General features: G+C 41.8%; 1 protein-coding gene across 7 annotated transcripts in view; it reads right to left on the minus strand.

The window, feature by feature from the left end:
• kcnma1a (potassium large conductance calcium-activated channel, subfamily M, alpha member 1a) overlaps window positions 1–25,303 on the minus strand; it is an 858,112-nt gene that overhangs the window by 192,507 nt on the left and 640,302 nt on the right. For all 7 annotated transcript variants that reach the window (XM_060854015.1, XM_060854014.1, XM_060854016.1 and 4 more), the window contains one exon: window positions 714–823. In XM_060854015.1, the coding sequence (XP_060709998.1) occupies window positions 714–823 (110 nt within the window). The remainder of the gene's footprint in view (window positions 1–713; window positions 824–25,303) is intronic.

Consider the following 25,303-nt stretch of genomic DNA (forward strand, 5'->3'; position numbering starts at 1 on the left):
CTCGGATGCAACCCATCGGTTCCAGGGTACTTATCGGCCTTTAGTGCCATTAAATTCCCTAGTATCTTTTTTTGAAAAATAGCTGTGGTTATTTCCTTTCCCCTGTTTCCCCTTGGTTACTTAGCATTTTGGGGAAGGTATTTTCAGTTGCGAGGATTGATGCAAAGTATTCTTGAACTCCCTTGCCACATTGTGGTCCCTCATCATTGTTTCCCCAAACTCATTCTCGAAAACACTTACGCTCACTTTGATATCTGTCTTTATTTTTGCGTAATAAAGAAGCTCTTACTGTCCAACTGGCTTATCTTATTGGTTTATCACTAATCTTTGCCACATTGTACACATTTTTCTTTCAATTTGATACTTGTCTTAATTTCTATGATTGGTTTATACTCTCCCTAACATCCTTCTTCCTCAAAGATGTAGCTTTATTGCGGCACATGAATTATTTTGTTAAACGTCTCTATCGGTGGGATGGGGAATAAAATAGAGGCAAATGTTCAGACCATAGGGTATACACTTCGAAAAAGGTACAGTTCAAGGAAACGAGGCCTGGTGCAATAATCAAGGTGTGCATCAAGTCCTCTTGGTGCATAGTCTCTGCAACTGAAGCAATTGATAAGACTGCTCTGAGATTCACTACTCACAGGAGTGACTCAATGCTTATTCATGAGCTTAAAGTCATTGTTGGAGATATGCTCTTGTTTACTTACTCGCAAACTGCAGGAAATGACAAGCCTATGAAGGCACTGGACAAATATTCTGTGTACATCTCATTTGCTACCCCTTCTAGGTAGTATTTCTGCCAGGTGTCCTCCTCAATCTAGAATGAAAAGAGAAACAGCACGTTGATACACCTCATGAAAGGAAAACCAAACTGTGGCCTGTAAAGAGATGGTTGAGTAAAATCCAATGCTGTATTTTTAATGGCGAAACCCGGGTCTAAGGTTTGATTGAATCAACAATATCAACTGTGGTAAAGTAATAGAATACCAGAGAAATTAAATTAGCGAAGTTACATTGGTCCAACTGGAAGCATTTATTCTGCCTTCATAGCAAGCACTACCCACTGATTAATACATCAAGGTATCATTGTTCACCATTGTGGTGATGTAATAGCACACTGGGAAAATACACATTGCCTTTTTATCCCCCTCAGCTTAAGACATCAGCATACTGTTTTCTAACATTGTGAGGGGCGTGGATAGGGTGAGTAGCAAGGTTTTTTCCCTAGAGAGGGGCATCCAAAACTAGAGGGCATAGGTTAGGTGAGGGGAGAAAGAGTTAAAAGGGTTATGAGGGATAACTTTTTCACGCAGAGAGTGGTGCATGTATGGAATAAACTGCCAGAAGTGGTGGTGGAGGTGGGTACGATTACAACATTTAAAAGGCACCTGGATAGGTACATGAATAGGAAGGTTTAGAGGGCTCTGGGCTGACTGATAGCAAATAGAACTAGATCAATTTAGGATATCTGGCTGGCACGGATGTGTTGGACTGAAAGGTCTGTTCCATACTGTATGACTCTATGAAAGGCAATGCACTTTCACTTTATCCTATCAAGATTCAATTCCAGCCTAGGGTGACTGTCTGTGTGGAGTTTGCACATTCTCCCCGTGTCTGCATGGGTTTCCTCTGGGTGCTCCGGTTTCCTCCCACAGTTCAAAGATGTGCAGGTCAGGTGAATTGGCCATGCTAAATTGCCCATAGTATTAGGTGCATTAGTCAGAGGGAAATTGGACTGGGTGGGTTACTCTTCGGAGGGTCGGTGTGGACTGGTTGGGCTGAAGAGCCTGTTTCCACACTGTAAGGAATCTAATCTAACTTAATCTAAAGACATATCCATCTTGACGTTAATGCGGAGAGAAAAATAAAATTCAATTCTCTATCTCAAGCATATTTACTTTGACAACATAAAACACTACACAAAACACCAAGAAGAATAAATACACTGAGTAGGCTGAAAGGGTTCTACCTGAAAATGTGTTGCTGGAAAAGCGCAGCAGGTCAGACAGCAACAAAGGAGCAGGAGAATCGACGATTCAGGCATGAATCGCCCAAAACGTCGATTCTCCTGCTCCTTGGATGCTGCCTGACCTGCTGCGCTTTTCCAGCAGCACATTTTCAGCTCTGATCTCCAGCATCTGCAGTCCTCACTTTCTCCTGAAAGGGTTCTACCGCCTGTATGTCCGGTTGCTATTCATCAACACCTTTTACAATTCCAATTCAAATAGTAATATGAATGTTGATATGGTTCTGTTGTAAGTTTTCTTTCCGAATCACACTATTTTCTCTTTCGTGGCACGATGTACTCTGAGTCACGCTATCAGACAACAAAGGCTCAACCGAAGATCTGGTTAAATGTTGGGATTGACAACAAAACTACTGCTCATATGTTTTTGTCTGAGACATAGCCACAGCTGAACTCGGTACTCAACAATGCTTCTTTGTCCAAAATGGCGATATTCAACCTAACCTTCATAAACATGCACTTCTACATTAGAAACATTCTCATTTTTCACAGTGCTACCGAGGTCTCTCTCAGCTACATCTGGCTAACGAGTAATTTTAAATTGCAAGCTTGTGATTAGGTCATTGAAAATGCATTGTTTCTCATTATTTTATGACAGTAAAAATGGATGAGGGAGAGAAATTACATATTTTATTTTTGAAAGAGATTCAATATGAGAAAATGAAACCTGAACGAATGTAACCTTGGCTGCCCTCCAAGCCTGCTCAACAGAGACATTTCTATAAGAAACTGCGGGCACAAATTTGTGGCACAGAGTGTTGGTATGGCAGATCTCTCTGTTACTAAATCTCTTGAAGCTCTTATTTTCAAATGTAGTTATCTTTGGATAGGCCAGGAAGCAGCTGGGAAAGGAGATGGCATAAAATCTAAAGAGTGAGACAATTCCCACACACTGTATCATTTTACTCAGAAAACAAAGGGAGAAAACTAAACATTGCTAAATTTTGACAGCTATTTTGTAAGTTGCCACATCTTTAGGTGTTTTTAATGACAAAAAATATCATTCCATCAGTAGATGGAAAGATGACCTGCTTCCAGCTTTCTGCCAACACCTGACCTGGCTTGAATATTAGGAAGTGTGTGGCATAATTTTTACTCCAAAGAAAAGTGTCTCTGTTCTATCTGACACCTCTCCATTCCACAAGACTAAAATCAGACTTTATTACACGATACACATGGGGAAGGTGTCTGAAGTAGCATGTAAGTGAGCCAACGCAGTGTATTGCCAACCAAACCCATTTATCTCAAAAAGAATTACTGGGAAAGAAAAATAAGCATATGTCTTCTACTCCTGGTTAATTATAATCATCTGGAATGTTCCAGAATATTTTACTGCACTAAATAGAAATGGAATGCCAGCAAACTCAAATTAGTGCTGGCTTCTGTACAACATTGAAGGTGGGATGTGAGAAGGGGGTGTAAATTTTGGGCACAATTAATCCCACTTGTCAAGTGGGTGAACAAAGAGAAAATTGCTGCTCCATTGATCTCTTGGTGAACTACTGAAGCTCTCTTCCTCCCTCTCCAAGGTATCTTAGCCTGCTGGACACACTTTCCTCATTCCTGAAGAAGGGCTTATGCCCGAAACGTCGAATTTCCTGTTCCTTGGATGCTACCTGACCTGCTGCGCTTTTCCAGCAACACATTTTCAGCTCTGATCTCCAGCATCTGCAGACCTCACTTTCTCCTTGAAGATTTTAACCTACTGCGAATCCTCTTGCAAGGATGCCTTTCTTGAAGAAGCTCTCTTCCTCCCTCTACAAGGTATCTTAGCCTGCTGGACACATTTTCCTCATTCCTGATGAAAGGCTTATGCCCGAAATGTCGAATTTCCTGTTCCATGGATGCTGCCTGACCTGCTGCGCTTTTCCAGCAACACATTTTCAGGTCTGATCTCCAGCATCTGCAGACCTCACTTTCTCCTCCTATTGGAAAATTATCTCTGATAAACCAACACAATACTGGGACTTAGACAGTGAGTGGGTGATGAATTATTCTGGGATCAGAATGTGGTACGATTAGATGCTTGGGGTAAAACATTCACTTTTTTTTAAAAACAAGCCCCTTTATGTCAACTTGATTGTCCTCTGGTGCTTTTAAATGGTGTTATTAGAACTTATTGTGACTGGTGTCAACCCATACCATGTCCTATTTCATAAACCAATTTAAACCCATTGCACATAATTGTATAGTAAAACTATTATGAATCCAGCACCCAGTTTGCTCTGCGATGACCAGTGCAACCAGACAATCTGACAAAACATTCAACTACCAGGTGTATTTAAACTCACTACTTTTATCTGCAATCATCCATTTCCCATGACACCAAACAATCCCTTGCAACTCTTCTTACTTTCTCTCCTAATTTTCTATTACAAACGATGCTCTTACAAACTTGGTCTTTCACAATTCTTTGTCCATGCCCTTAACTAAAAAAAACACATTTCTACAGCATCTTTCCTGCTCCCAGACTCTCTCAGCCAGTCAAATACTTTTCAATTGAAGTCACAATTGTTCTGGGCGGAGATAAAAGGCAAACAATTTGGGTACAATAAGGTGATGGGAAAGCAAATGCAAAAACTGATCTGTTACGGTGCTGTAGGTTCAATCTCTAATATTGGGTAGGACACTGGAACTACTACACTTCAATGAAAAGCATCAGTCAACTCATAAAACCCCACCTGTAAAAGGTGGATTACAAATTACATGTTTTCAGAACAAGTCAGTTCCTTTCAAAAAAAAATCTTCAGTGTAGTGGTAATGTCACAGGACTAGCATTCAGAGCCCAGGCTAATGTTCTGGGGACATGGTACAAATCCCACCATGAGAAATAGTGGAATTTATTATTCAATAAAAAGCAATAAAAATGCAATTAAAAGTTAGTCCAATGCTGACTATGTAAACATTGTTGATTTTCATTTTTATAAACCCCATCTGGTTCATCAATGTCCATGCAGGAAGGAAATCTGCTGTCTCTACCCTGTCTGGCCTGCATGTGACTCCAGACCCACAACAATATGCTTGACTTTTGACTGGCCTGTGAAACAGTCCAGCCAGCCACTCAGTTATATCCAATCACTAGAAGTTTAAACAAAGGAGTGACACTAGACAGATTACCCGGCATCAGTCTAAGCATCAGAATCAACAATGGCAAACACAGCCCTGTTGACCCTGTAAGAACTTCCTTAACAAACATCTGGGGCTTGTGGCAAAACTGGAAAGTCAGTCTCTCAGACTAATCAAGCAACAGCCTGAGTCATGCTCATGGAATCATACCTTATACACTTACCATAACAGTATCAATGGGAGTGACCACCGTCCAATTATTGTGGAGATAAAGTCCCATCTTCACAGTGAAGATCCCCTACATCTTGTTGTGTGGCACTACTACTGTGTTGAATGGGATGGACTTCAGGCAGGACATAAAGGCTCCAAAAATATCTTCATTTTCAATGCTTGGGAAGCCCTCAGTATCAGTGCAAAACACAAGGCTAAAGTATTTACATCTATCTTTAGCCAGAAGAGCCAAGTGGATGATCCATCTCATCCTCCTTCTGAGATCACAATTTAACCAGTTTGATTTACTCCACATGATATCAAAAAATGCATGGAGGTACTGGGCATTGCAAAGATTAACGGCCCTATCAACGTTCTGGCAAGAGTAATAAAGACTTACGCTCCAAATCTAGCAGTACCACAGCCAAGCTGTTGCAGGACAGCTAGAACACAGACATCTACCCAGCAATGCTGAAAATCACTGAAAACTAAAAACACTGGGAATCACAGCAGGTCAGGCAGATCCATGAAGAGAGAGCAGGCTAAGTCTCGAGACTGGACGACACTTCATCAGAGCTGTCAGCTGACATTCAATGACATTATCATTGCTGATTCCCCTGGGGAGTATCATTGATCAGAATCTGAATGGGGCAATCCATAAAGCACTGTAGATCCAAGATCAGTACACAGCGAGTCATTGAGTGGTGAGTAACCAATCCCATCTCCTCAATGCCTCTTCACCATCTATAGGCAACAACCAGAAATGAAATACAATGCTATCCACTTTTATGGTCCACTGCAACTCTGAAAACACTCAAGAAACTTGGCAACATCCAAGACAAAGCATCTTGTTTGATTGATAACCTATCCACTACTTTCAACATTTACTCCCTTCACCAATGACTCTCAGTGGCTGCAGTGTGTGCCATCTCCAAGATGCACTGAAGTAGTTCACCAAGGCTCCTTAGAAAGCCCCTTACAAATCCATGATAAGAGCTGAAAATGTGTTGCTGGTTAAAGCACAGCAGGTCAGGCAGCATCCAAGGAACAGGAAATTCGACGTTTCGGGCGCGGCCCTTCATCAGGAATGAGGAGAGGGTGCCAGGCAGGCTAAGATAAAAGGTAGGGAGGAGGGACTTGGGGGAGGGGCGATGGAGATGTGATAGGTGGAAGGAGATCAAGGTGAGGGTGATAGGCCGGAGTGGGGTGGGGGCGGAGAGGTCAGGAAGAGGATTGCAGGTTAGGAGGGCGGTGCTGAGTTCAAGGGAATCGACTGAGACAAGGTGGGGGGAGAGGAAATGAGGAAACTGGAGAAATCTGAGTTCATCCCTTGTGGTGGGAGGGTTCCCAGGCGGAAGATGAGGCGCTCTTCCTCCAACCGTCGTGTTGTTATGTTCTGGCGATGGAGGAGTCCAAGGACCTGCATGTCTTCGGTGGAGTGGGAGGGAGAGTTAAAGTGTTGAGCCACGGGATGGTTGGGTTGGTTGGTCTGGGGTGTTCCCTGAAGCGTTCTGCAAGTAGGCGGCCCGTCTCCCCAATATAAAGGAGGCCACATCGGGTGCAGCGGATGCAATAGATGATGTGTGTGGAGGTGCAGGTGAATTTGTGGCGGATATGGAAGGATCCCTTGGGGCCTTGGAGAGAAGTAAGGGAGGAAGTGTGGGTGCAAGTTTTGCATTTCCTGCGGTTGCAGGGGAAGGTACCGGGAGTGGAGGTTGGGTTGGTGGGGGGTGTGGACCTGACGAGGGAGACACGAAGGGAGTGGTCTTTGCGGAACGCTGATAGGGGAGGGGAGGGAAATATATCCCTGGTGGTGGGGTCCGTTTGGAGTTGGCGGAAATGACGGCAGAAGATACGCTGTATACGGAGGTTGGTAGGGTGGTAGGTGAGAACCAGTGGGGTTCTGTCTTGGTGGCGGTTGGAGGGGCGGGGCTCAAGGGCGGAGGAGCGGGAAGTGGAGGAGATGTGGTGGAGGGCATCGTCGATCACGTCTGTGGGGAATCTGCGGTACTTGAAGAAGGAGGCCATCTGGGCTGTACGATATTGGAACTGGTCCTCCTGGGAGCAGATGCGGCGGAGACAAAGGAATTGGGAATATGGGATGGAGTTTTTACAGGGGGCAGGGTGGGAGGAGGTGTAGTCCAGATAGCTGTGGGAGTCAGTCGGTTTATAGTAGATGTCTGTGTTGAGTCAGTCGCCCGAGATAGAAATGGAAAGGTCTAGGAAGGGGAGGGAGGAGTCTGAGACAGTCCAGGTGAATTTGAGGTCAGGATGGAAGGTGTTGGTAAAGGTGATGAACTGTTCAACCTCCTCGTGGGAGCACAAGGCAGTGCCGATACAGTCATCGATGTAGCGGAGGAGAAGGTCGGGGGTGGTGCCAGTGTAGTTGCGGAAGATGGACTGTTCCACATATCCTACAAAGAGACAGGCATAGCTGGGGCCCATGCGGGTGCCCATGGCAACTCCTTTAGTTTGGAGGAAGTGGGAGGATTGGAAAGAGAAGTTATTCAGGGTGAGGACCAGTTCAGTCAGTCGAAGGAGGGTGTCAGTGGAAGGGTACTGGTTGGTGTGGCGGGAAAGGAAGAAGCGGAGGGCTTTGAGTCCTTCGTGATGGGGGATGGAGGTGTACAGGGACTGGATGTCCATCGTGAAGATAAGGCGTTGGGGACCGGGGAAGCGAAAATCATGGAGGAGGTGGAGGGCGTGGGTGGTGTCCCGAACATAGGTGGGAAGTTCTTGGACAAAAAGGGACAGAACCGTGTCGAGGTACGCGGAGATGAGTGCGGTGGGGCAGGAGCAGTCTGAGACAATGGGTCGGCCGGGGCAGTCAGGTTTGTGGATTTTGGGCAGGAGGTAGAAACGGGCGGTGCGGGGAGGTTGGAGGCGGTGGATGGGAGATCCCCTGAAGTGATGAGGTTATGGATGGTCTGGGAGATGATGGTTTGGTGGTGGGAGGTGGGGTCATGGTCAAGGGGGCAATAGGAGGAGACGTCCGCGAGCTGGCATTTGGCCTCAGCGGTATAAAGGTCGGTGCGCCAACTACTACCGTGCCTCCCTTGTCTGCCGGTTTGATGGTGAGGTTGGGGTTGGAGCGGAGGGAGTGGAGGGCTGCACGTTCTGAGGGTAAGCGGTTGGAGTGGATGAGAGGGGTGGACAGGTCGAGTCGGTTAATGTCGCGGCGGCAGTTGGCTATAAATAGATCGAGGGCGGGTAAGAGGCCAGCACGAGGTGTGATCTAGAAGGAGAAGGCAGTTAATGGATGCAAGTTCCCCTTCAAGCCACATACTGTCCTGATTTGGAATCACATTGTTGTATCATCAGTGTCGCTGTGTGAAATTCCGGGAGCTTCCTTTCTATCAGAATTGGAGTTGCACCCACACCCAACAGGCCGCAGTAAACCACCACCATGTCGAGAGCAATTAGAGACAAAAATCACATGCTGGCCCAGCCAGTGACAACCACATTCTGAGAATGAATTGAGAAATAACTAGAAGGTAGCAGTTAGAGCAACTAACTATTTTCAGGATGAGAAAACAATTAAAAGAATCACCTCAAATAATTGGCAAGTATAATGCTTGTGAAATAATTATTGTTAATTTATTTGAAAACCTCTCCAAGTGAATGATGACATGAGTTACTTGAACATAGAACATAGAACATAGAAAAACACAGCGCAGTACAGGCCCTTCGGCCCTCGATGTTGCGCCGACCAAAGCCTAACTAACCTACACTAGCCCAATAACCTCCATATGCTTATCCAATGCCCGCTTAAATGACCATAAAGAGGGAGAGTCCACCACTGCTACTGGCAGGGCATTCCATGAACTCACAACCCGCTGAGTAAAGAATCTACCCCTAACATCTGTCCTATACCTACTACCGCTTAATTTAAAGCTGTGTCCCCTAGTAACAGCTGACTCCATACGCAGAAAAAGGTTCTCACTGTCAACCCTATCTAAACCCCTAATCATCTTGTACACCTCTAACAAATCTCCCCTAAACCTTCTTTTCTCCAATGAGAACAGCCCCAAGTGTCTCAGCCTTTCCTCATACGATCTTCCTACCATGCCAGGCAACATCCTGGTAAACCTCCTCTGCACTCGTTCCAATGCCTCCACATCCTTCCTATAGTATGGCGACCAAAACTGCACACAATACTCCAGATGAGACCGCACCAGAGTCTTATACAACTGCAACATGACCTCAGGACTCCGGAACTCAATTCCTCTACCAATAAAGCCCAGTACACCATATGCCTTCTTTACAGCACTATTTACCTGGGTGGCAACTTTCAGAGATCTGTGTACATGGACACCAAGATCCCTCTGCTCATCCACACTACCAAGTAGCCTACCATTAGCCCAATAATCCATCTTCTTGTCACTCCTACCAAAGTGAATGACTTCACACTTAGCTACATTGAATTCCATTTCCCACCTTTCTGCCCAGCTCTGCAACTTATCTATATCCCACTGTAACCTGCCACATCCTTCTTCGCTGTCCACAACTCCACCGACTTTCGTGTCATCCGCAAACTTGCTCACCCAGCCTTCAAGCCCCTCCTCTAGGTCATTTATAAAAATGACAAACAGCAATGGTCCCAAAACAGATCCTTGTGGAACACCGCTAGTAACTGCACTCCAAGATGAACCTATACCATCAACTACTACCCTCTGTCTCCTTCCAGCCAGCCAATTCCTAATCCAAACCTCTAATGCACCCTCAATGCCATACCTCCGTAGTTTTTGCATTAGCCTGCCATGGGGTACCTTATCGAACGCCTTGCTAAAATCCATATACGCCACATCTACTGCTTTACCCTCGTCCACTTCCTTGGTCACCTTCTCAAAGAATTCAATAAGGTTTGTGAGGCACGACCTGCCCTTCACAAAACCATGCTGACTATCCTTGATCACATTATTCCTATCCAGATGTTCATAAATCCTATCCCTTACAATTCTCTCTAAGACTTTGCCCACAACAGAAGTGAGACTCACTGGCCTATAGTTACTAGGGCTATCCCTAATCCCCTTCTTGAACAAGGGGACCACATTCGCTATCCTCCAGTCTTCTGGCACTATTCTAGTAGACAACGACGACATAAAAATCAAGGCCAATGGCTCCGCTATCTCCTCCCTTGCTTCCCAGAGGATCCTAGGATAAATGCCATCAGGCCCAGGGGACTTATCTATTTTCAGCCTTTCCAGTATTCCCCAGACCTCTTCCCTACATACCTCAAGGCCATCCATTCTAATCACTTGCCTCATTTCTGAGCAATTAGTGATAGATACTTGTTGATATGGCAGATACAGTCATTGAATTAAAGGTTCATACAGTACGGAAACAGACCCATTGGCCCAAATCGTCCGCAATGACCAGACATTCCAATCTGACCCAGTCCTATTTGCCAGCACTTGGCCCATAACCCTCTAAACCCTTCCTATGCATGGACCCATCCAGATGCCTTTTAAATGTACTTGTACCAGTCTCCATCACTTCCTCATTCCATACATGCACCACGTTCCGTGTGAAAAAGTTACCCCTCAGGTCCTTTTTAAATCTTTCCCCTCTCACCTTAAATTTGTACCCTCTAGTTCTAGTTGCCCCACCCTAGGAAAAAAAACCCTGTCTATTTACCCTATCCATGCTGCTTATGATTTTATAAATCTGTATAGGGTCACCCCTCAGCTTCTGACACTCCGGGGAGAAAACTCCAGCCTATTCAGCATCTCCTGACAACATCTTTGTAAATCTTTTCTGCACCCTCTCAAGTTTAACAACATCCTTCCTATAGAAGGTCGATCAGAATTGTACACAGTATTCTAAAAGCGGCCTCACCTACATCCTGTACAGCTGAAACATGACATTCCAACTCTTATACTCAATGTCCTGATCAATGAAGGGAAGTATACCCAATGCCTTCTTCACCGCTCTGTCTACCTGTGCCTCCACTTTCAAGGAACAATGCACCTGCACCCCTAGGTCTCTCTGTTTGGCAACACTGCCCAGGGCCTACCATTGACTGAATACTGTTCTGGTTTGCCTCACTAAAATTCAATACCTCACATTTATCTAAATTAAACTCTATCTGCCACTCTTCAGCCCTCTGATCAAGGTCCCACTATACCACCTATTTGCATCACCTGTAACCATGCCTCCTATATTCACATCAAAACAGTGGACCCAGCACCAAACCTTGTGGTTACAGGCCTAGCACAGAACTCTACCTAGCACCAAAATCAATTGTATATGAGCTATTGGCTATGATTATTTTGATAAGCTTAGTTAACCACGTTGGAAAAAGTAAACTTTAGAGCGTTGCATTATACTTTCAACTTTAAAAATACAACTGTGTTGCCTCCAATCCAGATGTTTAAAATCAGAAATGCATTAAATAAAACAAATACTTTTACAATGTGCTAGGCATCAATTTTAAATGAGTTAAAATTAAGGTAGCTTGACAATTCAGTTATGTACTACTTGGGCACAGTGTGGTGTCAGACTAGTTATTCACTTGGCTACTTGCGCATTGGTCTATTCCCAGCTAATCATTGATCTCACCTAATCCAAACTCCAGCAAGAAGTGAATTCCTTAGTCCTGAGATTGCTGGCATTGATTCCTTTCATCATCTGAGGAATAGATTTATAGTGGTCGCTGGTGTTAACTTCTGGTAAGATGGCGATGGAATAAGGTTTCTGAGCCTGGGGCTCATCCGTTTTGCCTGCTTTTCATTTCATTTCTTTTCTTTTTTTTCCTCTCTTGTTGTTTTTTCTATTTTGTTTTAGTTACCTCTTGGTGAAGACTCGGTCACAGTGACGGCATCGCAGCATGGCCTCCTGATGAGTTTGGATTCCCTGCGGCATCTGCATCAATGAGGCGGTCTGAGTGCTGACTCACGGCTCCTGCTGCGGAGGTGGATTTGGGTTTCCGGCAGTGTCTCCTTCCAGTGCAGAAGGAGGCGATGGCAGAGGTGAGTTTGGGCCCAATGTAAGACGCAGTGGCTGCATCGGGAAAGTTCATCCAAAGCAGATTCATGGTAACGGCAGAGTGGAGTTTGGGCCAGTCCAGTATCTGGCAGCATTGGTAACATCTGCATTGGCGAGGTCCAGCGAGTCGTCACAATGGTGAGGGCATTGGTGAAGGTGAGATGGCACCGAAGAGTGGCAACTTTTCGTACTAGTGGTGGCAACGGTGCAGTGAAAGGGAGGCCTGTCTGGCAACCAGGTCCATGGCAAAGCACTTAACAGGAAGGACTGTAAAGCTGAACATTTTCTTTATCTCTTCATTTTTCTGCCTTTATTTTCTATGTATTTCATTTATTTTTCCATTTTTCAATTTGATGCCAGAGAGTGGCGACAGTATACAACACTTACTTTGTAACAAGATACACCTGACAATAAATAAGTAAATACCTCCATACAGACTGGATTTATGTAAGGGATTAGTTGAAGTTAGGATTCAGGTCACAACTGAAGGGGGAAGCAGCAGAAGAGAAGGGTCTTTTGGTCACATGTGGCCACTGTGGATGGTGAGGGAAGGAGTGGGCGGACATCTGTTCACCCTGCGATCATGCGAGGATTAGATGATCCACACAGGAAGGAAGACATTTTCTCCAGGTGCCTTTGTTCAGCTCAGGGGCAGCTTGTATATTACTTGAGTTAACCAGCCCACAGGTTTCCCACAGCGTTCAAACTGCTGGCTGGGAATAGGCTAGTTGCAAATACAACTGACAGCTATCAACAATTAGACCACTATATCCTTCCTGTGTAACATCAAGGGACAATTTAAGCCTATTTTCCCTTTAAATCCCCAAGCAATCTGTTAGAACTCTCTCCTGAAGCAGCTTGGCAATTAGTGACATCCAACCCACCAATCTAAATCAAAGTGATCCCACTGCCCACCACTGATAAACACAGAGTAGAGAGCAGAAAAAAAGACAGCCAGGGCTATACAATACTAGTAACATCTCCAAATAAATAGCTATAAAGAGATAATCAGGTTTCTGCAGCAAATCAAAAATTCCAAGTGTTTTGCTCCATGGGTGTTTCGTGATACAACCACAGCAACGAGACACAGTAATTATCACCAATACCACTTCTGAATCTGCACTACAGCAGTTTGTTTTTCACAAATAATGACAGTGGATCAGCACAGATGTTCCTTCCCTCCTGTGAAAGATAATTCATTAATTTTCACACGAAAATCCTACTATATATAACTTTGCCAGATCTTGGAACTACCCTCTGTTTTGGAAATCCCATTCTTGGTTACAGCTTCTGCTTCTTGAAACTGGGTTTTCATTTATGTGTTAAAATGGATTACAAGGCATTAATTGCCCTGAACTAGGGCTAATACAGATCGCAATGGAAGGTAGAGGAGACATCCAAATTAGAAACTCAAGAAGATCTCTGCACCATAAAACATTACATACTGTGATCCTCAAAGCTTTCATCCTTAAATATGACAGCTAACAGTGTGCCATACTTTGCTGTTTTAAAGCTAAATGTTGACTATAATTCCCATTGGTTGGCAGTGGCTTGCTATCTGATAAAGTAGTATGGTGTCTGACATTGTGGTTGACATCGATGTACACCCAAGTTATGAGAGTTCTAGTAGGCTTTGAAGAACAATGTCTCCAGGACTGTTGGGGGTTGTGAGGGAAAGCATCAAAGCTTCTATTCCTTCCATTTGAAAGTGCAACATCACATTTTCATTGCCGAGATTTCAAAACATTCAGAGCCAATGTCTATAGTTATCCACAAAAATCCAACCCTGCCAGTTCAGTTAGTCTGGAATAATTTCGGGGAACCATGGCTCAGACTTGCCATTCAAACAAACAGAGTTTTACACCTTTACATCACCCCTGCTTATCACGGGCAGTTGCTAATATTGGACCTAAGTGCCACTAAACGCTCCTACTCCCATTGAATTAACAATAGCATAGTTTATAATGGGTTACAATAAATGCAACCATATCAGGCAATGCTTAAAAAAATGCTGCAATGCATCTCTCCTAGGACCATTTCCACGTTAGCAGGCTGCAGCTTCCCGACATCAGTCCAGCAACAGACAGGGAGTTGCAAACAACGTTAAACTATATTTTAGTAACCAGTCAAAGTGCAGAGATCACAGCAGTGGTGATTAGTTGTACACTGTATTTAGCAGGAAACTGTGCAAACACCACCACGCTTACCAGAAGGGATGGTGACAGTCATAAGAAGTTGGTTGCAGTAACATGTCCTTTTGAATACAGTTTCAGCTCCTGCTCCCTTTTAAAATGCACCTTTTCCAATTTTCATTGAAAAGAGTGGAACAAAAGAAAACAAGCCAAAGGCCTGAGCCCTTATGGGAAATCCCTGGAAGAGTTATGAGTGCTGGAGTGTTAACTATCCCACGATTGAGAAGTGGAAGCGTATGCTTCATATTGGCATGTTTTGCTTTTGCGCTGTGATATCTGTGCTAAAACCTCACAGATTTTACAAAGAATGCACAACTCAACCTTTGAAAAGGATATGAGGAATCCAAAACTCAAGACATGACATCATCAAGCTTGAGTTGCAATTGAGAGGGGAGGAAAAATTATCTTTGCATGAGCATAATGAATGAAAGAGTTGTTGGGGAGATGACAATTGCATAAACAGCACTGGCTTTCAAAATAGCTTCTTAAGGTTTTTGATTCATATATTGGGCTGTCATTCTCATTCAAATGAAATGACAGGAGTTTACTACATTAGAATGAAATAAAGATGAACTGGGAGCTCATAAATTTGAAGCCTGTGTGTCTTAATGCAATCAAGGATAAAGATAAGAAACAGCACGTGTAGAGGAAGAACTGGTATCATGGGGATTGTGGCCATTCAGGAAGAGATGCCAAATTAACTGTAATTTATGGTGTTGAATTCTGAGGTTGTAACTGAGGCTTTTGGTAGTATATCAATCAACTGTGGAACAACATCAAAGTCAGAAGTATTAGGTGCAAAGGTAAAAGAAAAAACAGCATACTTCAATTAAATGTGGAATACTACAAGAGTTTCTGCTAGGAACTGAAGGAAAAACACCTTCTGGCTTCATGTATAAAAGAATTCTCCTCAGACCTGGGTAGATTTATGTTCAGATTAATGTGCTGAAGAAAATGTATTGCTTGAACAATGTCCAATACACTTAATACTGTTTTTAATAATTTGCATGTGTTTGTGGAGTTAGCTTGTACAAGTACTAGCTAAGCATTCCTTTTGACTGGTCTTCGACTTTATTTTTAAGCCTGGATTTAATGCAAAATTACTTTGAGAAATGTATGAAAATATTTCAACATGAACACATAATTTAGTGATTTGTCAATGCGTTTCTGGCACTTTATCAACTCTGTGTTTAATATGCACCATTTATTTTCAGACTTAATTTTGAAAGATGAAATCAGCACTTGGATTTCGAAATGCTCCATAAACTCCCTTCACACCAAATTCTTGAGTGACAACACAGAACCAAGTGATTGATCATTTTCAGGTTTTCTTAACCCTCGAATGAGATTTTGATTAAAACAAATCATTTTTCATCAACGGATCACCAGGTGATTAGTTATTTCAGCAGAACGTAAGTAAACAAACAGCAGCTGTGATTAATAAAGGCGATGGATAGGATCCAACTTTTTAATTCCCAGACAGGTTCAGTGTTCCTACAGCCAATAGAGGAAGTTTTATTATTCCCCTAATCCCTAAAAGCTTTGGCCTGCACAACTGGTCCTGTTAAAAGCCAGGACCCTGGAGACTTTGTTATGCCGATTAAAAGCCAGAGAAACAACAGTAAATTATCAAATACACTTCGGAAAAAAATATGAAGTCTATTCTCAACTTGGTGACAGGTATGATGTATGTATGTTTTGAAATGATGTGAAACCTTACCTAAACTAATTACTTCATTCATGTTAACAAAGCACTCCTCAGAGTCTGATAATTAACTGATTCATGCCCAAGACACAGTGGCATGAAACATCAGAAGAAAGTGGCTTTCCCATTAACCAAATACAAAGCTAACAGTTTTGTATGTACAAGACAAATAGCAAGCTTTAATTTTGAATGTGAATAACGTGATTTGAAATGTCTAAATAATTCTGGATATATTGACAGGTCTGAGGAGAATTTTTTTATACATGAAGTCAGAGTTGGTTATCCACCATGACCAATACCACAGAGTTTGTCCTATCATAATGTACAGCAATTCTGGGAGTTTCAGTGTCTCCTGAGGGCAGAAGACATGCTCAGTGTGGCAGAACAGATCAGCACCCTTTACTATTCTCTCGCACACTCACAGTGAGACAAAAACTCTAGGGTGTGGCCCATGAAGATCCTCCAAACAACAAGAGATTTCCTGACCCTGAATATGGAAGAGCTGTCTGACAGAACCTCGTGACATGAAATTGTAGCTAAGTTAGAAGCAAAGAGTCCCCAAGTCATTTTACATGCATCAATACAGGAAAGATTAGTCTCCTAGATCTGACTTTATTGTAGAGAAAATAAGTAAAAAGAATGAATTCCTTTAAAGCTTATCACCTTTACTTCTTAAGCATTTGCCTTACAAGTTAAGCAATGTAAATACTGTTACTCTCCACTTACGACAGATGTGACCACTACCAAAGATAAAGCCACCTGCAGGTTACATACCCTTCTAGCTAAGCTGGTGGCATCATGGGCTCCTCCAAGCAACCAAAGGTCATCAATTTATATACTTAACATAGACAATATCATCAGAACCTAAAGCTGTCCGCATTGAAACTGCAACATACATTCTACCAGTGAATTAAATATTTTTACAAACAATATAGTTTTCTAATTTTTAAACTGGCATATAGACAGGATGGCTACCCCAGGAAAATGTGCTACAAAAAGAAATCATGCTACAAAAAGAAATCATGTTACACAGTTGAGCGTGCAACACATCAGTCATATCAATAATGAGAAACACAAATTTCTCAAAGCAGTTTGGTTGCAGTTGAAAGAAATCATTAATTCTACTGTTGACTGGCGATTGGACTTTCTTTCTCGATGGTAAATGGCATCAGAATCATTCAGATAAATAATAGTTTTTTTTGCAATTTTTGTAGGTCAGTAAAGCTCTTACATTAGAAGTGGCACCACAGTCACAATCATAATGAATGAGAGGTGTGTGCAGGTCCTTGCACTGACCATTAAAATGAATGCTCCTATCACTTCTGGCCTAATTGCATGACACATAAAAGAGAACTGATAATCCATCACTGTCCACCATGCCACCCCAAACAACAAAGCTCTCTCATCACCCTCCCCCTGAAAAAATGAACAAGCATGAAAATAATTTATTTCTCTAGATAACAATCTACTTTGAATTCTGTGTCATTGAATCCAACGTGACTCAATGATTCAGTTGCTTAGAACTATATTTTCACTTAATGGTGATACTTATGTGGTATTTTTGGACATTCTGAATCATTTCAAGTAATACGGCATGACTTCAAACTATCAATATGGTCTAAGAATAAATAAAGATTTGCATCTGCCTAATGCTTTTCACGACCACCAAATGTCCCAAAGCATTTTACTATCAACAGAGTGGTTTTGAAGTGTAATCACTGTTGAAGTGCAGGAAACATGGCAGCTAATTTGTGCTCAGGAAACTCCCATGAACAGCAATGTGATAACGACCAGATAATCTGTCTCTTGTGATGTTGATAGAGGAATAAATATTGACCAGTGCATCATGGATAACTGAACTATTACTCTTCAAAACAGCACCACAGGATCTTTGATATCCAACCAAGCTGACAGATCAGCCCTTGCGTTTCATACAAAAGATGTAGCTCTAACAATGTAATGTTCCTTCAATATTGAGTGGGAACATCAGTCTTAATATTGGTGTTCAAGCTATGGAGTGTGACTCAAACCCAGAACTTTATAACCTTGTGCTTCCAACACAAAATGCATTATTTTTTAATATGACTGTATAGTGGAGAAATAAAGTGCTAATTTTGGTTGATGCACTTATGTATCAGTCGAAAGATTCATGCTATATCATAGATACATGAATTCTGTTCTTCGTGACCTTGTCCCAATCGGTGCAGAAAGCAAGGTTTTTTGGGATGCAGACATTTTTACGACATATGGTTCATGGCATCACTCTTCTGGTCTAGCCGAAAGCAAAGATTAATTCTCATTTTCTTGGAGATCGTCATTAAGATTGTTGAAAATGAAATTACTTTTTAACTCTCCCAGAAAGAATTAACTGATGAATTGTCCTTCAGCCACAGTCCAAATACTTCATCTGCAAAATTTTAGGAAGTTCTTAAAAATACACTTTGGGCTGGTCTAATTACGAGAAATAAACTCCTGAATGTTCAACTGGCAGTTACTTAAGATTGAACTTGAATTAAGCTTTTGCTACCTTTAAGAACTCACTTTACCCATGAGAACTATCCAGACTTCCTCTTAATCTAGGTGTGCAAACTCATTTTTATTCAAAGATTCAATAAGAACAATTTAATAGAATTCCAATTATGGCTTATTTCAAAAAATAGAACACATTCTACCCAGCCAAATCAGTAGGTGATGATCCTATTTCTAATGCAGATGAGAAGCCCAATATAATGTCACTTATAGCTCTTAATTCTGGATATCAAACTAGATGGATTCAGTAGCAAAATGTCCATGCTTATGAATAACCAACTTAAGAAATGCCCTCCAGCAGCAACCCAAGGCCAGGCTCAGCATTTTCCTGTATTACAATTTTCTCAGATTCCAAGTTGGTCACTACCATGAGACCATAACGTGTTTTGGAAGTATAGTAAATAGTGGCATGCAGAAAATGAAGCAGATAGCAAGTAAGCAAAGACTTGAAGGGTTAGTGGTTTGAGTAGAATAGCTGTTTGGTTTTAGAACACAAGTCAACTTTTCTGTTGTGCCGTGTTGGGACGTGCACTGGAGATTGAATGATTTTGGTGATATTGTTATTTGTTAAAAACAAAGCGTAAGTGCACAATGTCGAATTAGGGTCACTGGACAATCCAGACAATTTGCAAGCCATTCACTCAGCCCTCATGTTAGAAGCCTGTTGGCTAAGTGCCTCCCTCTAAGAATGGGGTATGTTTAACAAATCCTTGATCAGACAGGACTTGTCATCTTTGACATTCTTCTCTTCAGGCTAAAGGTATCACTGTTTTCAATGGACAGATCAACTGAGTTACACAGGCAGTGCTACAAAAACATTAGTTCTCTTTTTCATTAGTTTTTAAAATCATTATATGGAAAACACAAGTCAGGTTGATGAAGTACATACAAGCAATATGTGGGCTATGAATGCCCTTTTGGAGAAAACATTTGTGTTCAAATTTCATCTAATTGTAAATCCAATTTGCTTAACACATGGTACATCAAACACAATTTGAAATGTTTGGAAGATCTGCATTTTAACCCAACAGTTCCTGATGTTAAGATATGCTGGCCCTGAAAAGCAGACAACAGCATAATTAGAATGTCTTTCATGGATAAAAGTCTGACAGACAAATTCTACTAAAATTATTCGTCATTGTTTCATAAAAAGTATTTTTTTTATTATAAATGTATGCTGAACTTTACTAATATATTAGAAGTCAAATTCTTTTTCATTTCTTGCCAAATGTTAAATAAAAATAAAAGGTTCCATATGAATGCTGTAGAAGCTGGAGGAATAAATCAAATGATTCTGGTTTCAGTGTTTGCTTTAAAATGAATAATACAGCAGGCAGTCAAAATGAATCATACTGTTTAAGGTCCAACATAATGGGTAAGGTCTGTTTTATTTTCCTAAAATTGCAAAACCAAGACCTTGGCTGATGGAAGCTTCAGGCACTTTAACTATTTATGGGAAAGTGATTGCCAAGGTTGGAATTTAAATCTCGGTCTGAGATTTTCAAAGAGGCTTCAAGGTCCAGCTGTTGGATCAGGTAGTGTTAGCCACTGCTGAGGCTGCACTTCCACGGTGAACATGGCAGACATTTACTGGCGGGGGGCGTGGAGGGAGAAAGGGACTGCGCTAGTGATGCTCAGAGCATGGCCGTGGTCTTTTTGATCCATGGTGTACTGTTTCGGAAAGTCACAGATCCATCAGAATGTGCCAGGATTCACCGCTATGGCAACGTGCCCTTCTGACACACAAGACTGCCCACAGGGATAGTAACAGCACCTTAATTGGGCCATGAAGTGCTTTATTTGCCACACCACTGATGTTCTTCATGCTGGTAATCTGTCATTGAACAGGGAAGATGTTGGGTTTCTTGTCTATCACCTTTGCCACCATATTGCTAGCACACATCTCCCAACCTAACAGCAATACCTAAAAATGCATCTCGTTGTGTACTGGCTACACTAGCTGTGCATTTGCCATCCATTCATGCCTCATAAATTGGACCGGATGGTCATAAACAGGTGTAGGAAGATTCATTAATCCACTGAATTTTCTAATATACAATTATACAAAGACATAAGCTATAAAACATGAGAAAAGATTTCAGTTGGGTGCCCTGTAGAATAAAATCATAAATATACTTTTTTTTACAAACAGGTTTATAATTTTGTTATCCATGCCTTAGTTCTCTCAAGATCCTTCTGTTGCAAGGTGGCTCCATCACAGGAATGTTTTTTATTTATAATTCTCATCACGTTTTTAAATCTCATCCTTGCCCCATCATTGTAAGCTCCTCCAGCCCTACAAGGATCCAACATCTCCATGTTCCTATTAATTTGGTCTTTTGTCCATCTCTGAATGCCATCATTACACCATTGGTAGCTGTGTCTTTATCGGTCTTATTTTTAAGTACTGGATATCTCTCATAAACTTTGTTTTCTTTCAAGATGATACTTAGAACTGACCACTTTGATAAAGTTTTTTTTCAGCACTTGTCCTAATCTCTTCATATGGTTAGGTGATACATGTTGCTCATTGACAAACCTATAGCATGTCTTTGGACATTTTTTACCACATTAAATTTGCTACATGGATACAAGTTGTTGTTATTATGCATCACACACAGATTACAATTTCCTTCATGATTATTGTTGGATACCATTTGCTAAAGAAATGCTTTTGCAATTATTACTAACAATTACCAGAATCCAAATCAAGTTCAGATCCATTTATAGGTCCAACAGTTCAAGATATCTCTATCTCACATGGAGTACAGTCGAGAGTGTGATGCTGGAAAACTCTTTATCAGGATGAAGAGCTTTTGCGCGAAATGTTGATTCTCCTGCTCCTCGGATGCTGCCTGACCTGGGGTGCTTTTCCAGCACCACACTCTCGACTCTAATCTCCAGCATCTGCAGTCCTCACTTTCACATGGAGTACAGCTGGGGCTACAACAACCAAGTAGGTTGGAGAATGTATGCAGTCTTACCCAAATCCATCACCGCGACAGCATTGTGACGAGGCATTGGGGATGAGAAGTTTGCTCTACAATCTGAAATATCTATGGTGGGGAGGTCAGGTTCATCAATCAACACAACTGAATAGCTCATTGTCAGTGAATGGTCAAGTTTGTACTTTAAGTAGTATATGAGGACAGCATGGTGGCTCAGTGGTTAGCACTGCTGCCTCATAGCACCAGGGACCCAGGTTTGATTCCAGCCTCAGGCAACTGTCTGTGTGGAGTTTGCACATTCTCCCTGTGTCTGCATGGATTTCCTCTCAAGTTAGGTGAACTGGCCATGCTAAATTGCCCATAATGTTCAGGGATGTGTAGGTTAGGTGCATTAGTCAGGGTAAATAAGTCAAAAAGAGTTTGGCTGGGAAACTCTTTGGAGGGTCAGTGTGGACTCATTGGGCCAAAGGACCTGTTTCCTGATTCAAAAACTCTAAATTCATTTGGACAAGGTATGGGAGGGTAATCAGCAGTAAACAGCACAAAACCCAAAATGTGAGTCATTGCCTTGGTGACTGGGGGTTTAAAAAAAAGTTTTAAAAAATAATTGAAACTGTAAGGAAAGCGTGAGAGGAGGGTGGGTGGTGGAAACAAGAACTTCCTGAACTAGCTCCAAGTCAGAACTGGAATGAAATGTCCTGTTTTATCTCTTATGTTTGTTTTTATTTGTTCATGGGATGTAGGCAAGGGGGTCAAGATTTGTTGCCCATTTCTACATGTCCTTAAAAGGTGGTGGTGAGCCATTATTGTCCTTGTAACAAAGGTACACATTATTAAGTAGGAAGATTTTGACTCAGCAGCAGCAAAGGAGTAATGATATAATTTCAAATCAGGACAGTGGGGGGCTTGGAGGAAAACATGCAGGCAGTGGTATTCCTTTATCTCTCAAAAATATTACACATTCGCACACATTTCTCATTGACCTTTATCAATTGTGGGGGTGTAGTATCCCTGATTTGCCTTGCCATTGCTTTACCTTTTGAATGAACAGTTTATTATGTGGATGGAAAGGCTGGTGCAATTTTGTGGGGCTCCGTGACCAGGAGCCAGTGAATTGCTCACCACACAACATGTCTCAATTCCTGTTGCAATAGTATCAGACTGAGACCCTGGAACAGCTGTTGTACATTACACAAGGGTATACAACAACAATTCAGAGAATACTGGCACCTGGCAAATCAGACAGATGCTGGTGCCCTGACATCTCTGTTACTGTCCCAGAAACAAACCAATAGGGTAATTCACGTGTTTTATTAAAATCCTATATTCCAGATCCTCTATGGTCAAGGTGGCCCCAAATCTGAAGCTTCACATTTAAAAGAATCCTTAAATTGTCTGATCTTTCTGATGCCAAGGAACTTCTAGATCCATAAATGATTGAAGATTGCAGTAACAGCAAACTCGTCTTAAAATTATTGTTACCTTGACACCTATCCCACTAGTATCCACAAAGTTGATACTGCATGGAAAACCTCACATTTTATCTATTTTTCACTTGTCTTACTTATCTTCAAATGCTACACACTAAAGATACAAATACTGAAAGTGTAAGTCGCGATACCATACATGATCTTCTTTCTCCATCTGATGCCACTTTTCTCATTGGACTTCATGTTTAGAATGGAATCCTTCAACAATTTCATTGTTCACCCTCCAAACTATAAGTGCTCCAAATTGCTGTCACATTTCATTATTTGTGGTCTCTTAAGCTGCAAGAACTGATAGCCTTGTATTTCAGTTAAAGATATGATCTGGTCTGAGTGGAAAGTTTAGTACTAATGGAGTACGCCTTGCAACTAACTGAAATTTGAAGCATAACTTGATCCATCCTTTTGCTCCAGCTGGCTGGCTCCATTAGCATTGCGAGCATCCACAATACACACAATTTACCAACATTTCAGAACTTGCATTTATCTAGCCATTCATGGCCTCCAAATAGCCCAAAAGAGCTTAGTGCAAATGAAATATTTCAGAATTGAAGATTCATTTCCAATGTAGTAAATATAGCAGCCAATATTTGCACAACAATGAGATAATGACTTGATCACCTATATTTTGATGGCAATGATTGAGATATTGGCCAGGGTACCAAAGAGAACTCTTCTGCATTTCCTTGAAAACTATCATTAAACATTTTTACATTATTTAAGAGACCAGACGTGGCTTTGATTACCATTTAAATCCAAGACTCCCTCAATACTGCACTTGAGTCCTAACCTAATTTATATGCTTGGATCAGAACTTGAACCAACAACCTGCTGACCAAGTGGAAAGTGCTAACTTCAGAGCCAAGGCTGACATCTTGCTATTTTTCACATGACATGTAGAGATAGTTTCCAGTTTGAATTCTGGGTTGGTATAAACCTTGGAACTTCAACATTAGTGAAATGGTCACGAAGATTTAACAATAAGCATTGTAAACCTTGACCAGCCTGAAATGCTAGGCTTGTGTATTAACATCCTCACCCCATTCACCTATTGTACTCTATGCTACTTTCTCCTCACCCCTACCCCCCTCTCATTTATCTCTCCACTCTGCAGGCACCCTGACTCTATTCCTGATGAAGGGCTTTTGCTCGAAACGTCGATTTTGCTGTTTCTCGGATGCTGTCTGACCTGCTGTGCTTTTCCAGCACCACTCTAATCTACTACCAAGAGTTTGTCAGCTTCATATCATGTTTTGAAATGCAGGCACTGTGTGTAAGCCAGCAGTGTAATGCACAGCAGTAGCAAATGCAATGATATTATCACAAATGTATCAACCTGTATTGAACTAAAACTCCTGCTTTGCTTCCTCAGGACAGAACTATAAACCGGCAGCCTGAGTTTCACATTGGAAACCTTATATAATGCTAGCTGAGTATCTTGAAAGCTGTGTCAGAATACCTCCAGTGGCATACTGCTGATAGCTAGAGACTGCATACAAAAGAACCAACCTTTATTGCTTATAAACACAGGAGAGTAGCACATGAATCAAAGATGTTCAAGAATCATTATAAATGCATTATGGTATGTTTAACCATCTTATATGTAGCTCAGACTTTTAAAATCTCAGCCTATTTATTTCTATGGAATACACTCTCTGTCAAGGCCACAAGGTTAGGGTGGTTTGATAAATGACTTTCAACAGAGCCCACACCATAAACGACATCCTTTAAGTTCTTCCAACAGTCCACAATTGGTGGTCCTCTAAACATTCATTTTTATGAACAACAGATTACTTTGGGCAGGATCTGTCAGGCTTTTGAAAATATTTTAATCACATTACCTGGGGTTGGGTGTGTGATTTAACTGATGTGGCTATATTGCTGACAAATCCAAATTGTCAATGAATTTCACAGTATTACATAAAATCTACATTTCAAAACAAAAGCCAATCAGCCTAATTAGCCTCTGCCAGTAGTTATGCACCTCCTAGTACTTCTTCTAATTCCATCGATGTTTATTTCTATCAAATATACATGTCTATTTTCCTCTCAACTGTTTGTTCACTGTCATATTCGGCCACAGCGAATGAGGTACAGCTGTAAGTGTGCCAGAAAGCACCATTGTCAAGTCTGTGTCTCATGAGATA

The sequence above is a fragment of the Hemiscyllium ocellatum genome, chromosome 43 (assembly GCF_020745735.1).
Source record: "Hemiscyllium ocellatum isolate sHemOce1 chromosome 43, sHemOce1.pat.X.cur, whole genome shotgun sequence".
Taxonomy (NCBI): Eukaryota; Metazoa; Chordata; class Chondrichthyes; order Orectolobiformes; family Hemiscylliidae; genus Hemiscyllium; species Hemiscyllium ocellatum.